We start from the raw sequence: 22054 nt of genomic DNA, 5'->3' as shown, positions 1-22054 counted from the left end.
CTGCCCTACCCCTGTCCATCAGTTCCGTAGCCCCATCATAGAAGGCCACCAAATTGGTCAGGCAGGATTTCCCCTTAGTGAAGCCATGCTGGCTGTCACCAAGCACCTCAATGTTTTTCATGTGCCTTAGCATGCCTTCCAGGAGAATGTGCTCCAAGATTTTACCAGGCACAGAGGTGAGACTGACTGGTCTGTAATTCCCCAGGTCTTCCATTTTACGCTTGTTGAAAATGTGGGTTATATTTCCCTTTTTCCAGTCATTGGGAACTTCACCTGACTGCCATGATTTTTCAAATAGGATGGACAGTGGCTTAGCAACTTCATTCGCCAGCTCCTTCAGGACCCGCAGATGGATTTCATTGGGTCCCATGGACTTGTGCGTGTTCAGATTTTCAAGATGGTCTCAAACCAGATCCTCTCCTACAGTGGGCCCAAGGTCTTCATTCTCACAGTCCTTGCGTCTACCTTCCAAGACTTGGGTGGTGTGGTCGGAGCCTCTGCCAGTGAAGACCGAGGCAAATCAGTATAGCATATGCTGAGGAAAATAGCAGACTTCAAAATCTTCATTTTGTAGGTACTTCAATGATTTAGGGCCTTAGTCTCATGTAAATAAAATTCATCTTGTCAGTAATTTCAGTGAGGTTTTCATAGCTCCTGATGTATGATATGAGCAAAAGGAACAATGAATATATTGCGTTTTTAGGGTAGAAAGTTTTTTAGAAAGCAAAGAACCAATTTCAGGAAAGAAACACAAATGCCCAGCTGAAAATATATCTAAAGGTTAAAAAGTATTGCAAAGTGCAAACCTTACATATAGCATCACATGACACTTATAAAACATGAATTGTTATTTATAACACTGATTTCCTCTAACAGTTGGCTGAACAATGTATCTGGTAGTTAATGCATTAGAACCTCTTGCAACAAAAAAGAAAAATAAGTGCTAGTTTACTTACATTTTCCAGCTTTCTTCTTGTTATGCTTAATGGTACCCACCTGCATCAGGACACAAAAGACAACACAGATGTTCCTGTGATTAGACTGAAATGAGAATTTGTATCAGCTGCAAAGAAGTCAGTCTTAAGTACATACTATTGTTATTATCTTACCCTTTGGATTTGGATTGCAGCATGGTTTTGAATGTAAGGAATGAGTATTATTGAAGGGTTTGGATTATGTGACCCTGAGGTTGGATGCATGGATGTTGTTTCTGCTAATACAATAAGTACATTAGTTGCAAAATGCTGATTATTATTTTCATTTCCTTGAACTGCATGTTTTTATAACAACTTTTTCAGAATACATCATGGCAAAATATTTTTTTTTCCACAAAGCCCTATCCCAAAGAGTCTTGTCCATAGTGGGTATATGCTGTTGACTGCACTGCAGGCAGTCCCCCTTCAGATGATCTGCTGCTCCAAGATGGTCTAAGATTAATTCTGCTACATGCTTTATTGAATGATAGCAAGCTTAATTCATTGCAACCTTATGGTAGCTCTATGCTGTCCTCCCACAATGACTGCTCCTTGGAAAGAAGATTGTTAGGCTACTCCTCTTCTGTCAGTATAGTCCTGGTTTGTGCAGGCTGTCACAAGGCCCATAACCTTTGCCAGTGAATGAGTCATAAAAAAGATAAAGCAGAACCTGATGTTCCTGTCTTTTCATATAGACAGGGACGGTGTAATATTGCTTAAAAAAACCTGTCAGCAGTTGACACCACTTGGAATGAAAGTCCTGTTGCCATTATTAGCAATACTGAGACAGGTCTTTAAGAAACTCTTATTGCACACCAAATCTGAATTAAACACTAAACTTTTGAAAATAGACACTTGTGCTCTGAAGCGTTCAGGTAGTGACCCACATTTTGTACTGTTTATTAATTTTCTTACAGATGCAGACTTGCTAACTGTTCAAGGATACTTTCTGTTTGCTTTCTAGATCAAGTGAAATTATTTGTATACAAAACCATATTCTTTCTTGTCAGTTTCTCCAGGAACAGATTTTACCTGCCCATAATTTCAATGGTTTTATAACTATTTTAATACGTCAAGTAAGTATGAGGTTTGAAAAGCAGCCGAAGTTTATATTTTAATCATGGCCTATTCCATTACTTTGGGCTCAGAAAAAAATATTTGCCCCATATTGAAATTATAGCTGGGGTAGGTATTTTAAGAGTATGTCCCTTTGTTGTGGAAAAAATCCTGCTGTGTTTTTATTGTGAATGGCATTCTAGCATTGTTTCAAATATTTGCATCTCTGAATAAATAGTCATGACAGCAAACTATTCCAACTGGCTTTGAATAATTTGAATACAGCAATGAAGAGATTATGTTAGCTTAAAATGTAATTGGTTGAAATAAATTTAATTTGACATAGTTTTAAATGGTAATTCAACAAAAGCGTTTCTTATCAATGCTTAATAGTGGCATGTATAGGTGCATATGTGGGCAGGAGAGGAATAACAATTACTGTAAAACAACTACTGATCTTAAGTGCTTTTAAAAGCATTGTTGCAGCAATATGGTTAAGAGGCAGATGAAATACATGAAATTCTCTGTAGGGTAAGGTATGAAGTTGCATCGAAGCTAAGGACTGAGGCTGATCAGTGCTAACTTACCAAGAGCAATTAAACTCAATATAAAATTTGAGAAGGGGAAAAATAGAAGATCAAAAAAACCCCTAATTTCTTAGAGTGAGACGTTAGTGATGTTTATGGAAGTTTCCCTCACTCTCCTTAATATAAAACTAAATAAAACATCAGGAGTATTTTTTAATGTAGTTTTCTGATGGGGAAAAGGCTTTCAGGCTTCACATAGTTAATCTGTTTTTCTGAATACCATTTTTTAAACACAAACAAGTGCCTTAATTATTTGTATACTTCAGCCAGAACATAGATTTAGTTGGGTTTATTTTTCCTGTGTATGTAGGCACATATAGTAATGCATTTTAGATACCATGTTCTTATGCAGCTGGCTTTGAGATTCTTTGGTCTTTGGTGAAAAGGGACAAAGAAACAATTTTGCCTCTGCAGTTCTATGCAGGCACAGGTGTATTTTTAGGCCATTTGACAATGAGTAACACACTTTCAGACGTTTGTTGGGTGGGGACTGGAACCCAGAGGTTTGCAATGAATGGACAGAGACAAATGCTCAGAGAAATCCATGGGCTTGCAGTACGTGTGCTGCTGCCAGTGCTCCCCGCCTGCTGCCGGCGAGCTTGCTGCTGCCCCCGGCGGCGGGCTGCCCGGCGCTGGCGGAGCCCCGGCTCCTCGGGAATGCTGGGAATGTTGAGTCAGGGACCGGCAACCCAGGCAAGCAAGGCTCGCAGCTGGCTGAGAGAGACTCGCTGAGGGACGGAAAGACAAGGGACAGGAGCACACAAGCCTCTCCCGGCTGCAGCAGGTCCCCTCTTCCTCCCCTCGCGGGTGTTCGGTTGCTCCGGCTCGCCCTGCTGCCTCCTTCCTCCGAGCAAATGAGGTGTCAGCTAAACGTGATGTAAAATCCATGTGAGGACGAGACACAGAGGCAATGATTTGAAAGGTGAGACGCATAAACAGGAATATGGCTGTAATATATTACTGCAAATGTACTGTGATTAAGGAAATTGCTATATATTGCTTTCTACAGCTGTCTGCTAGCTGAAACTGGAAATGAATTTGCAGAACAGGCTTTTTATATTGCTTCAGAAATACAGTGTAATAAATGGGACCAAGTGCACATCTTATTCTGGTAACAGAGTGCCTCTCCCTACAGAATCGTTAACCAGAAACCTCTCTTGCTATTTCTATTAAAAGCAGCCATCAGTCTCATTGTTTGTGCCCAGTGTTTAAAAATATTGTTCAAGTTTTCTAGGGTAGAACTGATGAGCTTTAAACATTTCTAGTTTTATACCTAAATACTGGATCATGTTTGGTGTTTTAAAATCGTGTCAGGAAGAGAGTGGGATATTTCTGTTCCCTTCTAGTGGCTGGCGAATAGAAACAAACTAACATATTATTTTGCAGTTATATAATTAATGGATACTTATTGGGGTGCCTCATTTATGATGCTGTGTGATTTATTATTTTTTAAAGATCATCTTAGGTTGGAGTGATGCATATGATAAAATCCACGCATATATCCATCAAAGATTACATACATGTTTTGCTGAGACTACCAGGGGAGTAATATGATGGAGAAGGAATATCTATGTATATATTTTTTTTTTTATTAAACGATTGATTTCTAGGCGGCTACCTGCTAAGCCTTGTGATGGATGGATGGGAATCTACTCCCTTAGCGGCGAATTGATATTTCCCTTTTGATGGACACAGCAACCGACCACTTGCATTGGCAGATCCAAGCTAGTTGCAAATAAGCACGGCCAATAAGTTCAGTCAGGAGGAGGGCAAATCCTACTTGTCAGGGTTAGTTTTCTGGTTGGCTTTTTAAATCTCTGGTTACACTTAACTATTTGTTTGTTTGGGATTTGCTTTCTCTTGCCGATTCCCGTGCCTCCAGGTGCATGCCTAGGGCGGCCCCTCGTACGCGACCCCTTTCCGGCAGCTCCTCCGAGAACGAGCAGGCCCTTCCCCGGCTCCCCCCTTCGGAGGGCGGAGAAGCGGGGAAGGTCTATCCCGTCCTCCGTCCCCCCCCCCGCCTTCCATCAAGTCGCTTCTCTTCTGGTCCTTCATTTCCCTGTGGCGAAGCTGAGGATGTAAAACCTCCTCCGTCTCAAGCCTGCTCCCAGCCTCGCTCTCCTGCTCTGAGGGAAGATGCTGTGCAGAGCAGTTACCGCCCTTTTCCCATCTTGGCAAACCGTTCTACTCCACAGCTTAGATTCAGCCTCTTTTCACCCTACGGTCGCTGGTTTCCCAGCCCCACGGGCAGGAGGGGCTTCGGACCGTCCTCCCCATCTCGCTTCTCCTCAGCGAGGAGTTGAGAAAGCCCGACCTGGCCCAACTCCCCGTGCAGGCGCTGTGTCAGAGCGGCGGTGCCTCCTCCCACCACCTGCGTCCCTCCAGGGACCCCCACAGCAGCCCCTCTGCCAGCGGGATTTCCTTCAACTCCCCCTCCTCCCCAGGCCCTCACCGCTGCTGCTCGGGTAAAGCCCCTCTCCACCTCGCTGCGGGCAGGCCCCGGCAGAGGAGGCGGCCGCGCTGGGCTACCCGCGGCGCTCGCTGCGGGCGGGAGGCAGCGGCCCCGCCCCTCCGCTCCCCTCATGCCTGGCGGGCGGGGCGGGCGCGCCCCATCTCCCCTCGCTGCGGGAGGGCGGGGGCCGGCGCGTGCCGCGCGCGGAGCCCGGCGGTCGCGGTGCTGCCCGCCGCAGGAGCCCGCGCGGGGGCTGGGGGGCCCGGTTGCTGCTCAGCCGCTGCTGTCAGCGCCCCGCGGGGCCGCGCAGCCGCCGCCTTGCTGTGCCGCTGGTGTGTGCCTTGCCTGCTCTGTAAGGCTCTCGTAGGCTCTGTTCCTTCACGGTCTCGTCTGCTTGAGCAGTGCATTTCCTGGCTTCGTGTTTTCACTGGGTATGAAGAGGAAAATGTCAGTTTCCAGGGTCTGTTGTTTTGCGCGCAGGGGGTGTGTAATGGTAAGTTTGGCCCGTTCCCTTAAGGAATATGTTTCTGTGCGAAAACCTTTGTTAACAGTTTCTTGAAGGAAGAAACTTCCACTGCAGGTCTTGGCTTCATGCGTGTGAGAATTAATTCCCACATCTCTTGAGTGCTTTAAGAGAAATGTTTCTGTTACTGTTATTTTTGTTTGAAGGCTCTGTGTAAAGCAGTTTTCAAAGGCATTGAAGTGAGTTAGCAGTTTCGTTTCTCCTAAAGGAAAGTGAGTGGGGGGTCCTGCAGGTGAACGGAACTTCATTTATTCTTCCAAAGGATTGAGGTGAGGGCAGCCCCTGAGGTTTATGGCTTTACAGCTCCGGTTTAAACTAAATGTTTAAACTGTAGAGAAACTGCTTTATCTCTTACAAGTGCATGCAGTGTGGGGTAGATCTTCCCGTGAAGAACTGAGAGATTTTGTATTTGTTGCGTTGGTTCTTTTTTTGGTTTGTTTTTTTGTACTGCTAGTTAATTTGTACTGTGTCTTCAAATAGACACTTCATTTGGAATGAAATGGGAAGGAGATAACGTTTTGCTAGTGAAGGAGAAGTCACGTATGTGGCTGTTCTTGCCTTTCTTTCAAAAATGCCATTTGTGTTCTTGAGAGTAGATAGTAAAATCGCTGACTCCAGGAAACAGTTGGAGTAAATAATTTTGAAGGGTAATGCTGAGATCTGTAAGGTGGTTGTTGTATTGGAGAAAGTGTGTTCAGACAGTTTTAGAGGAGACTTGGCTTCCATTACATGTAGCTCCTGTTCTAATCCTGCTCAGTTGGTGGGGTACCTAGGCTGATAACACTGTCTACCTGAAAGTGGAAGATGATACTCTTTCCTTCCTTGCTCTAGCATTGAGATCATGTGCTTTGGCTTTCTGATCCTGTGGTGTTTTTTTTTTTTTTTTATTATTTATTCCTATACAATGAAGGTGGGTTTATGTCTAGGAAGTGACTTCTATCTTCAACTAAGATGCTCCCCTTTTCCAGTAGATGGGATTCGGTTACTGGAATGGTTTCCTTCCTTCCCAAGCACGGAGGAGAAAGCTGGCATGCAGAGAGGCATCTTTTGTTCTTTCCCATCCTACTGTGCAGAATGGAGCTCCTTGCCTTAGAAATTGTGATCTTCCTGAGCACTGACCTCCTTTTACCTTCTGTTAGTGACTTAAGATTCAGAGGAGAACCTTTTGTATACTGTAGGTAGTTTTTCAACTCCTCTAACCTATTGGTAGTCCAATTCTGATGAATGGTGATTTTAAGGTACAGTTATACATGCCAGTGGCCCCTCTTATTTCTTGCCTGCTCTGAAGACTGTAGAAAGGTGGCAAGGGAAGGAGGGGCCCGTGTTCTTATCAGCAAAGTATCAGATGAGCACATGCTGCCATCTTAGCATGTATATACCTGATATTTAGAGAATTAGCTAGTCAGTGTGCATCTTTTTTTTAAAGAATGTGCATGTTAATTTTCTTGCTTTAGAAATATGATTCTTGCAGAACTTTAAAGGATGACTAACAGAAAAGAGTGGGTTTTTCACCCCTCAAAGAGGGTGAAGCAACCAGTCTGTGTATCACTTCCAAAGACAACATATGTTCTCCCACCTGTATCTCTTATGGTGTTTAATATATTTTTATCCACTATGATGCATTTGTTATCTTCTCAGTTTAATTTAGTTTGCAAAATGCCTGGGATATATATCGAGATGATTAGTCAGATCCACCTAGGAAATATTACTGCGATACCGATTATATATTTTTTTTTAATGTGACTGCTCTTTTACTTGTGAGTTTATATGTGTTCAGTTTTAGGATTGCTCTAAAATATTTTTACGATGTTTTAGTTTTTGAGTGATTCATATGTACCGAGCAATGGTGAGGTTGCGTCAACTTACTTATTCTGCAACATTAATACCGCCTGGGTAAGGCTCCATTACTGTCACACCATTTTTGTTCAGAGAGACCTGGAATTCCTTCACAATATTAGAAATGCAGACTTTGAAATGTGGACAGTTTACATGTTTGGAAAGTTATATGTCACTACATTCTTCTTATTTTGTAACAAGAATATGAGGGAGAAGTGTAGTTCAGAATTTCTGTCCTTTTAGGATGGCAGATGGAATATGTCTACATTTAAGGTATATATCACTTAAAATAGTGATTGGATGTGTGGGAGCCTTTGGTGTTTTGGATGTTTAGCAAAGCCTAAACTTTATTGAGAAATTTTATGAGTAGATTTTTGAAAGGGGTTATCAACTTTCTGGACTACCTTGGAAACTCTTGCAGATGGGCATTCATTGGAAATGCTTCTGCCTAATTAACAAGTGGCTTCCTTAATTATCCCACTTTCAACAAATACTGGGGTTTTGGTTTGTTTTTTTTTTTTTTTAAGCTTCTCACTCTGTTGTGCTTCTTATCTACTCCTGTAACTGAAGTCACAGTGAGATGTAGCTAAGTTCTACACAAATAGAAAATTGAGAGATTTATTTTAGAGTTTAAACTCTCAAAAAATACTTTAAATTGTGTGGGAAATGCCATGGAATGTTGAAAGGAGTAAAGATATCAAAGATAAATGTTATAAATGGCATGTTGTAGTTACAGGTATAACTGGAGTTAAGGTGGGAAGTCACTAAAGAAAGCAATGTCTGTAATGACTGCTTTGCTGGATATGATGTGCAGTTTATTTGGAAGGAAGTGAAAGAAATGTAGCAAAAGCATCTGGTCTTCCTGAATTCAGTCCAACAGATGATGTGTTGCATGGAGCATTGATAACATGTGGGACAGTTTCCCTCCAAGAAAATAGCCCACATTACTTGGAATGAATGCTGACTTTTTGGGTGTACTGTTCTACTGACTTTGAGAGGCTAAGAGAACACATTGGTGACTTTATTCCAATTCCCAAAGAAGATTTGCTGTGTCCGTACTTGTGGCTACACTATTTGGCATCCATTTGGATTGCCTCATTGCAAGAATAACAAATTGAATGGACTTGGAGACCACAGTACTTGCATTTTCAGGAACAGATTTCTCTTTGTCAGATATGAGTTGAATGCTGTTGGAGGCTGTGCTTGTGCTGCTTCAGTTTTCAGTACTGTTAAGTAAGCACTTTTCATGGTCAGTAAGATTAATTTACAGGTAGTCTAATAAGATAGAGGTTTCATTATGTCTGTGATATGTGCAATATCAGAGTCATTTAATGACTTTATAAAACAGCATAGGTTTGTTACTTCTTTGTGAACTTCGAGTTACGCAGTTTTCCGTAGTGCATAATTTTCTTCAAAATACATTGTTGTTGAAATACAGTTCTTACCACTCATGTTCTTTGAACAATTCAGATCAGTGGACAGATGTGACATGGTAAAGCACAGTTCTCTGTTGACCAGTGTGCAACAATAGTGCAAGAAATAGATACTTTCAGGTACTTCTCTGGAAGACAGTCTGCTGTGTAAAAGCATTTTTATTTTTGATGGCTAAGCATTGGCAGTCATGAGATACCTTTGTTTTCATTTATATATCTCTTTCACAGACCTCATTTGAAATCTGCTTGTTTTTCCTTAAGGAAAGTAGTTACAATAACATCTGCCATCAATATCAAATGTTCATGTTGGATGCCTGTAAGGACTTGTAAATTGCACTTGTGAATTGGCATGATTATGCAAAGCTAGCATGGGTTCAGTGTTGGCTTAAAGGTGGAAGATTGTTTTTTGCTATGAAGTTGTTAACCAACAACCAAGAGACTGGGGAACTCTTTTTAATTTTCTCTGTGAATAAATAAGTAAAAAGGTAATTTCAGAAGTGCAGTGCCTTCTAATGTTTTTGGGGCAGAATCTGGAGGTAATCTGCTAAATCACTTGCATTACTGACAGAGTCTGTAAGTTCCTCAGAGATCTTTGATCTAATGTGGCTGAGGCACAGACAGTTTCTCTTTTTGATGTGATCCTGAAACATGTGCATACTCTTATATCCTAGTGAAGAGAACAGAGAGATGTTCTGCATGTTTTTCAGCTCTGATAGCTTCAAAGCATGCTGAATGCACAAATATGTGTAATATTCAAAGAAATGTAAACTGCATAGTAGATATTTAGGCTTGCTAAATTGTAAATATCCCAGTATTTAAGTATTAAGAAAAATCTGGGAGTTACGCAGGTAGTCTTAATAGCTGATCATATGACTATTCTGTTGCTTTCTTATGTGAATGGAAGCTTTGTATTAAAAAAAAAAGTTTTAGCTTGCAAATATATGCCAGTATTTAGTAACATTGATGTGAACAGACATAGTTCAATCAAAAATACTCCATTGTGTAAAAGTATCTCGGATTATTTCTAAGGTAGGCTTATGAGTCTTAAATGCATCTTAAAATGAAAAGTATTACGTTTATATAAATGACAGAATAGTCTTAAACATACTTACTATGAAAATAGACAAATTTACAGGTCTAATGATAAACTCAGTCAATTTCCTTTTGTTTTCAGCTCCTAGGTTTTATTCCTAATTGAATAATTGCAGTCTTTATGTTTAATGTATGTGTGTTACCAAGTAAACAGCCTTATGTTTCAAAGACTGGTGTGAATGTTGACAATATAGCCGTTTGATGTTGATTGAACATGTGTAACAAGTTTGTGGCCTTTTTGTTTATTTTGTTATTATCAAACCATTGCTGATGCATTGAAAGTTTGACTTTTCCTACTGTGGACTAAATTTGTAAGGAAATACTTGCTTAATATAATGATATTTTTCTTTTGTAATTTCTGAGCATTTGATTTACTCTGTGTCTTGTGAATCTCTTCTGGCCTTATTTACTATCATGTACAGCAGGGGGAAATAGAGAATAGGTGTTGCACAGTGCTTACAGAAGTTTTTAATTTGAAGCAATGTCTTTAGTATAAGCACACATATATAAAAACATTAAAACATTCTTTTATGTAATAAAAATATAACTTTTATGAATCTCTTGTGTGATCTTCAAAAGTAATACAAATATGGTTTTCTCAATAGCTGAATTATAAATGCTCTTTCTGCAAGGTCTAAAGCATCAAGCAATTTGCCATATTGGTTCCTCATCTCTAAATCTTTTGCCTTCTTGGACGATGACATAACAGTTGATGTAACAAGCTTCCGCTGTAGTATTTGTGAGTAAGTGTTGCTTACGCTCAGAATGGGCTCTGTTAGTCCAGAGTATGTGAATGGAAAAAAAATAAATGCACACAATTATTCCATAAGAAAAACCGAGGTTTCTATCATAATTGCAACTTGGTGTCATTAGCATAACAAATTCAGAAGTAACAGAAAGGACAATGGTCTTCCAGTTTTTGCTAGAAAACTTCCAGGTTTTCTTAGCTCATGCTGATTTTAAGCTTTAACTTCGCAAAGGTAATTCAATCTGTAACAAAGTGTTTCTGTAAACTGCTAGATAGTTATTCGAGTCAGGTAAATTTTGGCAAAAGCAAAGCAAAAGTCTGCTCCTTAGGAATAATTGTTAAAAGCATACTGTTCTTAAGGATTACTTACATTTTAGTGTTTTTCCCAGAAGAAAACTATTTTAGTAAAAACTTAAAGACAGTTAATTTTTTCATTGCCTGTAGTTGTTTAATAGGTACTAAATGAAGAGTACTGTTTGTCTGGTGCCTTAGACTAATCCTCCACAAAAGACTGGAATTTGTAATTGTAGGCTTGTATTGATAAATGAGATTTCTTACTGAGAATGAAATAAGAGGCAAGTGATTAACAATTGCAGGATGGAAGGCACAATGAATACAGAGTAGGAAAAGGAATTTTAGTAAGAGAGACCTGCATCCCTGCGAAGATGTCAGGAATTATTTCTTTGGAAAGACGAAAGCTTGCCAAGACTTTTGAAATATCTGTGTATCCTGACAAGTCTGAGAAAAAACCCACAGAGGTGCAGGCAGTGTTTTGGAATGTATGTGTTTCTATTCCTTGCTGTGATTAGCACCATTCGTCCTTCGTCCTCCAACGAAAATTGGGGTTTTTACGTTAAAAATTGCAGAGGGAGCGGGTGAATAGCAATACAGAGACACAACGAGCTCAGGACTGTGACCTTTGATCAGTTAAGCTGGGGGTATTTTACCTTGCAGCTTTGAAGCTCTTAACGACGCTCTTAAAGCCGGTGCTTAGTGTTTTAAACAAAGGATGATGCTAAGCGTCCCTGCTTCTGTTGGTGGACCATTAATCGGAATAAACTTAGATAGTGATAGTCTGCATTGGAAAAGAAGCTGACTGCAGGTGGTACTTGGTTGTGCTTGCCCAGAATTGCAGATGCACTGCCCTATAGCTTTTTATAAAGACTCAGTGTGTTCTCTGGCAAAACCAGATGTGATGGCTCTGCCGTTGCTTGGCTATGAAAGCCTTTTTTAATGATCTGTCTTCAGGTCTTTCATGTTAGACACAGCATAAGAAAAACGAAATAAAATAAACCCTAAATTTTTTGCCTCCCTTAGGAGAGGAGACTGTTTTGTCCCAAAGAGACTTTCTTTTGTCGCGTGCAGGAGTGCAGGAAAGAATTCCTTTAGTGGAAGTGTTAGAGATAAAATTAGTGTTTCAACAACAGACTTAACTTAGAAAATACGAAGTAATGGAGGTGTTGGTGAAGTTTAAATCTTACTTTATTTTAAAGCATGTTTCTAATTAATATTATGCTTTAAAAGTGTTTTGAAACAATTACACTGTCTCTAACTTTGTAATAAAGAGGAAAAAGTCAGTACATTGGAAGAAGTACCTCTACTGGATGCTAGCCTTATTTAAAACTGAAACTTGTATACCAGAGAATTAAAAAGGTATTATTGACTCTTTGCCTAAATCTGCTGGAGATTAACAGAGTTGACAGTCCTGATAATTCAGTCAGAAGTGTTTTTTATGCTCCCTTTTATGAGGATGTGTTGAGCCACTGTTAACACAGTAGAAAAGCTAGGTGAAATGAAGTATTTCTGGCTCTTGGTCACCATTTTAAATAGGCATGCATCCCTGGACTTTTGCATACAGGGGCATATAGAGATGTTTTCTTGTTGTGACAGAGGATTAAAATGATTTCTTTATTTTAGTAAAATCCTTACTGTCTGCTGGGATATGTATTTATGGAACAGAACATTTTCTGTGAATCTCCCTTTTCTAGTGGTGCCTCAAAATACAGGCAAGATGTGTCCTGGTGCAGAGTATAGGACCTTTGTCTTCTATATCATCTCTTACTTCTTTTATTTTCTTGCTTTTGGTTTATACCTGGGGAGCTGTATAGTACCAAATGATTTTAGACAGTTTGGAAGCCACTGAGTATTAAAAAAAAAAAAATAAAAAAAAAATTGATAGTTTCCTCAGCTGTTACTGTGTGTTATCTGGGGAGGATAGCTGTAAGGAAGGAGTTCCTTTAAAGCTTTTGGTAGTATTACATATGTTTGAGCTCTTGGCTGAATGTTAATGTTGGCAAATAGTTGTGCAAAGACATTAAGTGTTTGCCCAGTATTCAAATGTACTGCTGACTAGGCGATCCTGACCAGAGAAAGAGGCACAGAAAGCCTAAATGAGGCCTGAACTCTCTAAGCATAATTGTTAGGATTCTTTTTACCCTCCCTCACCATTTTGGTGTCTGTCCTGAGCCAACTCTGTCTGCCTATGAAGATGGTGTAAAGAGTCAGTACGTAAAATTTATTGACACTAAGTCAGAAAGTAGCTCCATGCTCAAATACTAGTCATCAGTTGATGACCAGGAAATGGTAACAGTGGCCCTTATGTAACTAACAGGGTGCCCTAGTCTGAGTTAAAAAGCCAAACCAAACCAAACTCCAAAAAGCAAACCCCTGGTAAACAGGAGAAGGAGGAAATCAAATCAATTTATCCTTCACTAAAGATGTTTGGCTGCTATTTAATATGAGGAATGATTTCTGTACAGTTAAGATGATACTTCAGATTTAGTAGTGAATGTGCTTCCTGAGCACAGTCTGAATATTTGCTTGTATTATGTTTTCTGTCATGGGAATATCTCATGAGGAAAGGTTTGTCTCTGGCTCTGTATCTGGTTATTGAAAAATTTCTGCTTCTTGGTGTTTTTCAGCATACTTTAATTTGATGATTCTCTTCAATAGCATTGTTAAATCTGCTGTGAGATTAGCCCCACTGTGCTGTCTAGCACCAACCTGCTTGTTGGTGAAACCTCTAATGTGCAGCTGGTGAAAACTCTGTATGCACTGTGGCTTCATGCAGAATTGGTAGCAAAGTTTAAACTCTTACCTGTTTTTAATGGTTTGGAGTAACTGATCTGAAACTGCTGGGCAACTTAGGCTCAAACAGAAGGGTATGGAATGTAGCAACCTATTCTTCTGAACTGAATGAAGGAGGAATTTAATCATTTCATTAAAACTTATTCAGATACCACAGGCTTTTTTCTAGCAAGATCTAGTTTCCTTTATTCTTTCTGAACCATAAGGATGCACAGAGCTCAGAAACCTGGCAAGATAGCTCCTAATCTGTTCTGAAGCTAAACTACAATGCCTCCGCACAGTTGTTTTGTTTTCATGCAAAGATTGACAGATACAATGCAGAAAACTGGTTTTTGTAGAAGTATGTGACCACTGAAAACCAAACCTGATGGGGTTCTGTGAAGACAGTATTTCGGTGAAACTATGATTATGTTATGTGTAGAAATAATGCATTTGGAAATTAAACTGAGACAGGCCTTCTATTAGCATTGTATTAGAATCCTATGTTTTAAGTTTCCAAAAAAATAGCTAGTTGAAAGGCAAATAAAATTACAGTGTCAGAGACTTAAGTAATGTGGATAATGTGAATGTTATTGTCTGCAGAATGCAGGTGATGAAGCAGAAATGTGGAAAGTAAGCTAAACCTAAGTTGGAACAGCCAGCAGGAGGTATATTAGCGTGGAATAGACTATTTCTTATTTGCTGGGATTTACAAGGCTGATGAGAGCATGAGTGTGTGTGGTGTGTCTGGCCTCTTCCCTCCCTCCCACTGAGAATGCATGCTTAATTTTCTGAATCCTTTTATATAATTCTGTTTCCAAGGCAAAATGTTAAAGTTACTATCATAACGGTTAGTTTTTAAGTCATACATAATGGACATTAAAAAATATTTTATGTAAGAAAGTACTGACACAAGTAGATCAAGTGGTTTGGAGCAATCCCAGGCACCAGCTACAGGTTGGGCAGAGAAGAGATTCAGAGCAGCCCTGAGGAGAAGGACTTGGTGGTGTTGGTCAATGAGAAAATGAGCATGAGCTGGCAGTGTGCGTTCGCAGCCCAGAAAGCCAACCGTATCCTGGGCTGCATCAAAAGGAGTATGACCAGCAGGTTGAAGGAGGTGATCCTGTCTCTCTACTCTGCTCTTGTGAGACCTTACTTGGAGTATTGTGTGCAGTTCTGGTGTCCTCAACATAAAAAGGACATGGAACTGTTGGAACAAGTCCAGAGGAGGGCCATGTGGATGATCAGGGGACTGGAGCACCTCCCGTATGAAGATAGGCTGAGAAAGTTGGGGCTGTTCAGCCTGGAAAGAGAAGGCTGCGTGGAGACCTCATAGCAGCCTTCCAGTACCTGAAGGGGGCCTATAGGATGCTGGGGAGGGACTCTTCATTAGGAACTGTAGTGACAGGACAAGGGGTAATGGGTTAAAACTTAAACAGGGGAAGTTTAGATTGGGTATAAGGAGCAAGTTTTTTATTGTAAGGGTGGTGAGGCACTGGAATGGGTTCCCCAGGGAAGTTGTGAATGCTCCATCCCTGGCAGTGTTCAAGGCCAGGTTGGATGGAGCTTTGGGTGAGATGGTTTAGTGTGAGGTGTCCCTGCCCATGCAGGGGGGTTGGAACTAAATGATCTTAAGGTCCTTTCCAACCCTAACTATTCTATGATTCTATGAAGTAGATGAGCATCTGCTCTTTCTTGTATTTTCTAGGTTTGCATTTTAAAACTCTAACTAACCTTTTGTGGGGAAAAATGCAAGGGGCGGGTTGACAGCTTGTCCCAAACTAGACTGAATGAATCTGAGTCATTTTTTGTCTCACAAGTTTTTTGGGTTATAGAGGTTTCATGAGATGTTTCTGAGCTCCATTGTGCTTACAACTGCAACATGTACAGCTTCTGGGCTTCTCTCAAAAGGGAGGGTTGTTCCCTTTAGTTGTGGGTACTCTTGTTCTTGTCTGAACAGCTCTCCCATCTTACATAGATGAGATTATTACGTTTCCACTTGCTTCCATTTATCTCCTTCTCTGCCCCTTGGACTATGATGCATAAAGGTTGTGCTTTAGTTCAGCAAAACCATCCTTGAAACATTGGGTGAGAAATGATTGGTTTACAGTGATAATTTCCTCACCATTCCCCGAACAATTGAAATAGAAATATAAAATCAATTTCATTTTCAAGATAGAATCACCTGTATCTTACCTGCCCTTTCCAAATTCTACTAGAACGGCCTTGTGTCAGCAGGTTCTATGGGAAGGTGGGAGAAGGGATTTCCTCTTTCTTTTTTTTTCTACAGGCAGTAGATATGTGTGACAGTTGTTGAGGCCCTGAGGCTTATATTGCTTCTTCATGCCTCCAATTCCTGATACGTTGAGACACTCCATAAATCTTTCTGAAGTTAGGAAGGTTTTGTGTATAAGCAGTGAAGAGTAGAAAATGATGTAGATGCCGTTCTCCCCTCTTCCATAAAGCAATAGTGTATGGTTTCTACTTTGCCTGAGATTTTTCACAGCCATAAAGGAAGGCTCAAGGTTTATCCTTAAGATGTATAAACTCCCTAAAAGCACACATTCATGTGCTTTCCTTTTTTCTTTTTATTGTTTTTTTTTTTTTTTTAAGGTGTTGGCAAGAGGTCCAGTGTGTATAATTGAGATTGTAGAAGGTAATGAATTGCAAACAAATTCTTACAGATAAACTGTAAGAAATTCTTACATCAGAATTTTCAGGTTTTGGTCTGTGAGCTATCTTTAGGAGCTCATGAAAGAAAGGAAACCCAAGCATATTGTCAGTTTTCTTGCACTTTCTCTATAAAGGGCTTGGAGGTCTCCATCTTGATTAGAATACTTTCAGGGGAAAATTAAAAATAATAATTGAAAATGCTGTGGATGTAATAACACTTCTTTGGTGGTGATTTAATTCTCTTTTCCTATTCCTTTCAGAATTTTCACAGGCTTATAGAAGTTACAGTGTTAAATCAGTATTTGAAGATGATTATGAAAATAAAGAAGTCCAGGGAGAAGTTATATCTCCCTTTGGATGAGGGATAATGGTTCCCTTTTTCAGTAGGGGTCATTGGTAAGCATTGGAGGGTTAAAGTGTTCTCTGCTTTGAGGACTTCTCAAAACTTAGCAGGTAGACAAAAGAAGATGGAACACAACTAATAAATTCTAAAAGCCAAACAAATACTAAAAATATATATCAGAGGCATCAAGAAAAGTCTCAGTAGGATATTAAGTGACTCAAAGGAAGAAGCATAAATTACTTATTCACCAGACTGGCTATGGAAAGAAAAAACAGTACTGAAATGACATAAGGGTGTTTTGTACCCGTGTTTTTGAGGATTAGCAAATATGCACCAATTTCCACTGCCTAGCTATGTATCATGTCTGCTTCATCTAAAAATGCATGATTGTATCAAGTAAATTTGCATTGTCAGTTTACAGTTACAGTCTTGTTTTTTCATCAGGCCAGACTTGAGGAGGGAGGGAAGTGGAGAATTGTATCAGTCTGGAAAACAGTTGGTTTTGCTCAGGATCTGCTGTGAGATAGTGGAAGGAAAATGATTTTCTCTCACCTCATCTGAGACCCTCATTGAAGGAACTGTGGAACTTTCTCAGGAAACCAGAAATACACTAGGATTGATTCTTCAGAGCATATTAGAAGTGATGTTATTTGCTCAGAGAATGGCTGGCAATTGAGAATTAGGATAAATAGTTGCATTGCCCCTGGTCGCCATGATGAGATACAGTTTGATCAATGTATTGAAGTTGAGATGGCAGAAAACTTGCACCATTTTTTTGTGAAACAAGCTGTGGGTCATCTCTTGAATGCTGGATGACAGCTGAAAAGGGGGTAGATTTGGATACTCAAATCAAAATTTGAAAGTACAAATCAGCAAGTTACATCTGGTTCCTTTAAATCTGTGCCCCTTGGGGCTGAATTCTGAAAGCTTTAAGAGGCTTTCATGGCTCAAGGAGTTGGATCAGGCTTTTGCCTCCAGTTAGGTGGTCCTGCAGTAGAAAAGATTTGCTAGAGCATAATTTTGTATCTGTCTTCCTACATAGTTAAAAACTACATTTTCTCGTTGAAGTAGGTACTTCTGCCTTTGCTTTATGCATAGCCAAATGTTTTTACATGGCAAAAATGGGTAATGTTTTATGACAGAATTACTGGTCTTAATGTAGTGTGTATGGAGCAATGTTAGCTTGTTTTACGTATTTTGCCAGGGGTGATGTTTGCATTGAAATTAAATACTTTTAATGGAGCAGCCTGGGTGCAGTACAAAGAGTTTAGTGTTTCCAAATTATCGATGTTGAATAAATTCCACACTCGTATATTTTTGCCCAGCAGCCGTAGTGGCACTGACATCAACATTTTGGTGTAGTGCAAGGCTGTCTTGTGATTCTTGACACAATACTTTTGTGACCTCTTGGGAAAGAGGTGAAAATTCACGAGAATGGCCACTGTTGATGAAAAGTAGTTGAAACACCTCATCTAATTCAGTAGCATAACTGTCGTGGTTTAAGCCCGGCCTGTAACTCAGAACCATGCAGGTGCTCTCTCACGGTCCCCCCCCCTCCTTTTTTCCTTGCCCTGCTCCCGAAGGGCTGGGGAGGAGAATCGAAAGAATGTAACTCCCACGGGTTGAGATACCAACAGTCCAGTAACTAAGGTATAACACAAACCGCTACTGCTGCCACCAATAATAATAATGATAAGGGAAATAACAAGGGAGGAGAATACAACCACTCACCACCCACTGACTGGTACCCAGCCCGACCTGAGCAGTGATCTCGCCCTTCCAGGTAACTGCCCCCAGTTTATATGCTGGGCATGATGTGCTGTGATATGGAATACCCCTTTGGCTAGTTTGGGTCAGATGTCCTGTCTCTGCTTCCTCCCAGCTTCCCCTCCTCCCTGGCAGAGCATGAGACTCAGAAAGTGCTTGGTCGGAGTAAGCATTACTTAGCAACAAGAAAAACATCAGTGTTATCAGTGCTGTTCCCAGGCTGAAAGTCAAAAACACAGCACTGCACCAGCTACTAAGAAGGAAAAAATTACTGCTACTGCTGAACCCTGGACAATAATGGTAATTCAAATGAAACAAAAATGCTTTAGACTATGTTGGCTGTTAAACTTGATTAAAACATACAATATACCAAGCATTTCTTAGAATTAATGAGAGCCATGTGGTGTATGATTGTGGAGGGAAAATGAGGGGTCATTGGAGAACATGGCATGCTTCTTGTTTGCTGACATCATTGATATCCATAGTGTTTTACGCTAGTATCATTGGTGAGGCTATAATGTGCTAGAACTTATTAATAAGTGACATCGAATCATCCTTCTGCCTGTTCCTGCATCAATACTTTCTTTACAGCAAATGTAGTACAGATGTTTTGCAGCTCTGGAAATAACATGTCTGTAGATAATGAGGATGCCTTGAGGGTACAGTTAAAGATTACTGGATTTGACTGAATCCAGCTTTTGTTCTTCTTCCAGTTATCTTTGAAGTAAATGGTACTAAATCTGGTTGATGACCATCAATTTAAGTACTACCACAAATTGAAATGTTCAGGTTTGTTAGAATAAAATCGTTGGGCCTGCCTAACCCTAAAGCCCTGTTTCTATGTTTATGCTATGTAAAGTTAATAAACTTACTTAAAACTTGGTAAATGTATGATGATAATATTGAAGAATTTGAAAACTGAGCATTGGTCCACATCTGTCTGTTTGGTTAAATAAATTACAAACGTAGTTAAGGAATAATATGATACTAATAGGTAAAAAAGAAATAAAATTGTACTTCGTGAACGCTAATTTTCTAAATGAGATCCTAGATTATTGTCATGCAGACTTTTCCTCAAAAGCTTATTAACAACGACTGGTAGCAAGCTAGTACTGAGCAAATAATACCCTGTTGTAATACATTAGAATTGTTCAGAAGGAAACATTCACTAAAATTTTCTTAGCTTTATTGTTAATTTTTTTTTCCTAAACTGTCTTTGCTGGTTACAGCTGAACGATTGGAAACAAGCTTTCTTTATCTTTTTTCCTATCAAAAAAATATGTTTGGTAATCCAAACAAAAATTAAAACTCCTGCTGATTTCCTTATTCTGTGTTAATATTATTGGAGGATATAGGAAACTACTGAATTACTACTTCTGTACTGTCTTTTGAAAATGTAATATCTTATTCTGGGTAGTTCTTAATGTTAACAACAGCTGTTTGCTTTTTCTTGATGTAATTCCATGTAGTCATTTCAGTCCATTAACGTATCGGGTAATACATGCTTTTGGGCCCATGTTTATTGCAATGTGAAGATAATTAAACTGAGTAAAGATATTTTCTAGCAAGAATAAAATGAACAGCTCTTTTTAATAAAATTAGCTTGAGATGCATTTTTAACTAGTCATCCTAAATACAAAATGTATACTATATTTCTAAAGTAGTTATTTGAGGAAGTGGGTTACTTTATTTTCTGATATATGCTAATTACTTGGAAAATAAGTTTACAAGATGCAAATTTACTTAACTTCATAATATCTCCTTTCAGGTCTCTGACTTCGGAGGAACAACAGATTTTTGTCTACTGGAAGAATGCAGTGAAACTGCCAACATTTCTAGCTGGAATTATAAATTTAATATTCAACTTTAGTATTACTAATTTCTTACTAAATAGTACCTCAAAGTAGAAGAAAAATGTATGGAAGTGCAAGAACAATCAGCAACTTAGAAGGAAGTCCCTCCAGGTCTCCTCGTTTGCCAAGATCCCCTCGCCTGGGCCATAGGCGAACAAGTAGTGGAGGAGGAGGAGGAACAGGTAAGACGTTATCAATGGAGAACATCCAATCCCTTAATGCAGCCTATGCAACATCTGGACCAATGTATCTGAGTGACCATGAAGGTGTAGCTTCTACTACTTTCCCAAAGGGCACAATGACTCTTGGAAGGGCTACAAATCGAGCTATGTATGGTGGTCGAGTCACAGCTATGGGGAGCAGTCCTAATATTGCTTCAGCTGGACTTTCGCACACAGATGTCCTTTCTTATACTGATCAGCATGGAAGTTTGACCACATCTTCACACCATCACCACCATCAGGTTCCTTCTATGCTGAGACAGGTTAGGGATAGTACCATGTTAGACTTGCAGGCTCAGCTCAAGGATCTACAGAGGGAGAATGATCTTCTCAGAAAAGAACTAGACATTAAGGACAGCAAGCTGGGATCCTCCATGAATAGCATCAAAACTTTCTGGAGTCCTGAGCTGAAGAAAGAAAGAGTACTGAGGAAAGAAGAAGCAGCCAGAATGTCAGTTCTTAAAGAACAAATGAGAGTTTCCCATGAAGAAAATCAGGTAAGTAATTCTGAAAGTTTTCCTGTTGATTCACAGTGAAGTACTTCATGTTTTGCTTATGGTACTGTATCGTGTGCTGGAACAAGTTTGTCATTTACAGCAAGAATTGTATGTCTTGGTCTATCTGCCTCTGACTGCTAAACAGTAGGAAAGCACATTAATAAGAATCAAATGGGGTTATAATTTCCTTCACGCAACCTTCTTTCATGTGGTAAAGAGAATATTTATTTTGTCACTACCCTTTTTCTCATTTTTGAGACTGTCTAGTGCTTTTATTTATTTATTTTTTTTCCAGCAACAGTCTTACTAAACCTAGCAAGCTTTCCTGGAGAGGTGAATGAGCCACCTCTGCAAGAGCATAAACAAACATCCAGAAGCATATTTTGTATGAGCTGTGTAGGGACTTAGCTCTCTTTTAAATTTAAAAGAAGATATGATACTAAATCCCCATATGCAACCTTCTGTAATTCTGTGTTACAGAATGAAGTGGAAGTTGTGTTTTCAGCAGTGTTTGAGATCCGTGTCTTAGAAAAGAGCATCTCGTAAATATGAATTTCAGATACTTTTATTTATAACATAAGTCTTTTCACCAAGTTATAAAAATATTGGAGTATTGTAATCTGGATGAGTAAAGCTATAAGGTCAAGCTTTGAGTCTATGCTATTACACAAAGCTATACAAAACAGTGGCACAGAATAGATGAAAAAAAAAGCCCCCTCGTATTGCTGTTTCCACACGCTTTTTGGCTGCTGGTCGTATTTTAAAGCTGCTCCTTTTAGACCATCTGTTAACTTTCCCCAGACAAAAACACAGTCCTGTGTTTCTCTCACTTCCAGATTCTCAATCTAAACTTCTTTGCTGGCAGGCAGCAACAACTGCAATTTTTAATTTACTTCTGAGTTTGTGATCATCAGTGCTAGTCACCAAACTTCC

The 22054-nt window shown here is 39.6% G+C and overlaps 1 protein-coding gene across 1 annotated transcript in view; it reads left to right on the top strand.

Moving 5' to 3' along the window:
* Nucleotides 1-5323: 5323 nt before the first annotated feature.
* ERC2 (ELKS/RAB6-interacting/CAST family member 2) overlaps nt 5324-22054 on the top strand; it is a 491439-nt gene continuing 474708 nt past the window's right edge. Inside the window, exons 1-2 of the mRNA XM_065687581.1 lie at nt 5324-5562; nt 20319-21121. Coding sequence (XP_065543653.1) covers nt 20465-21121 — 657 coding nt within the window. The 5' untranslated portion in view covers nt 5324-5562; nt 20319-20464. The remainder of the gene's footprint in view (nt 5563-20318; nt 21122-22054) is intronic.

The sequence above is a fragment of the Lathamus discolor genome, chromosome 7 (assembly GCF_037157495.1).
Source record: "Lathamus discolor isolate bLatDis1 chromosome 7, bLatDis1.hap1, whole genome shotgun sequence".
NCBI classification, from domain to species: Eukaryota; Metazoa; Chordata; class Aves; order Psittaciformes; family Psittacidae; genus Lathamus; species Lathamus discolor.
This window is presented reverse-complemented; position numbering and strand designations above follow the sequence as displayed.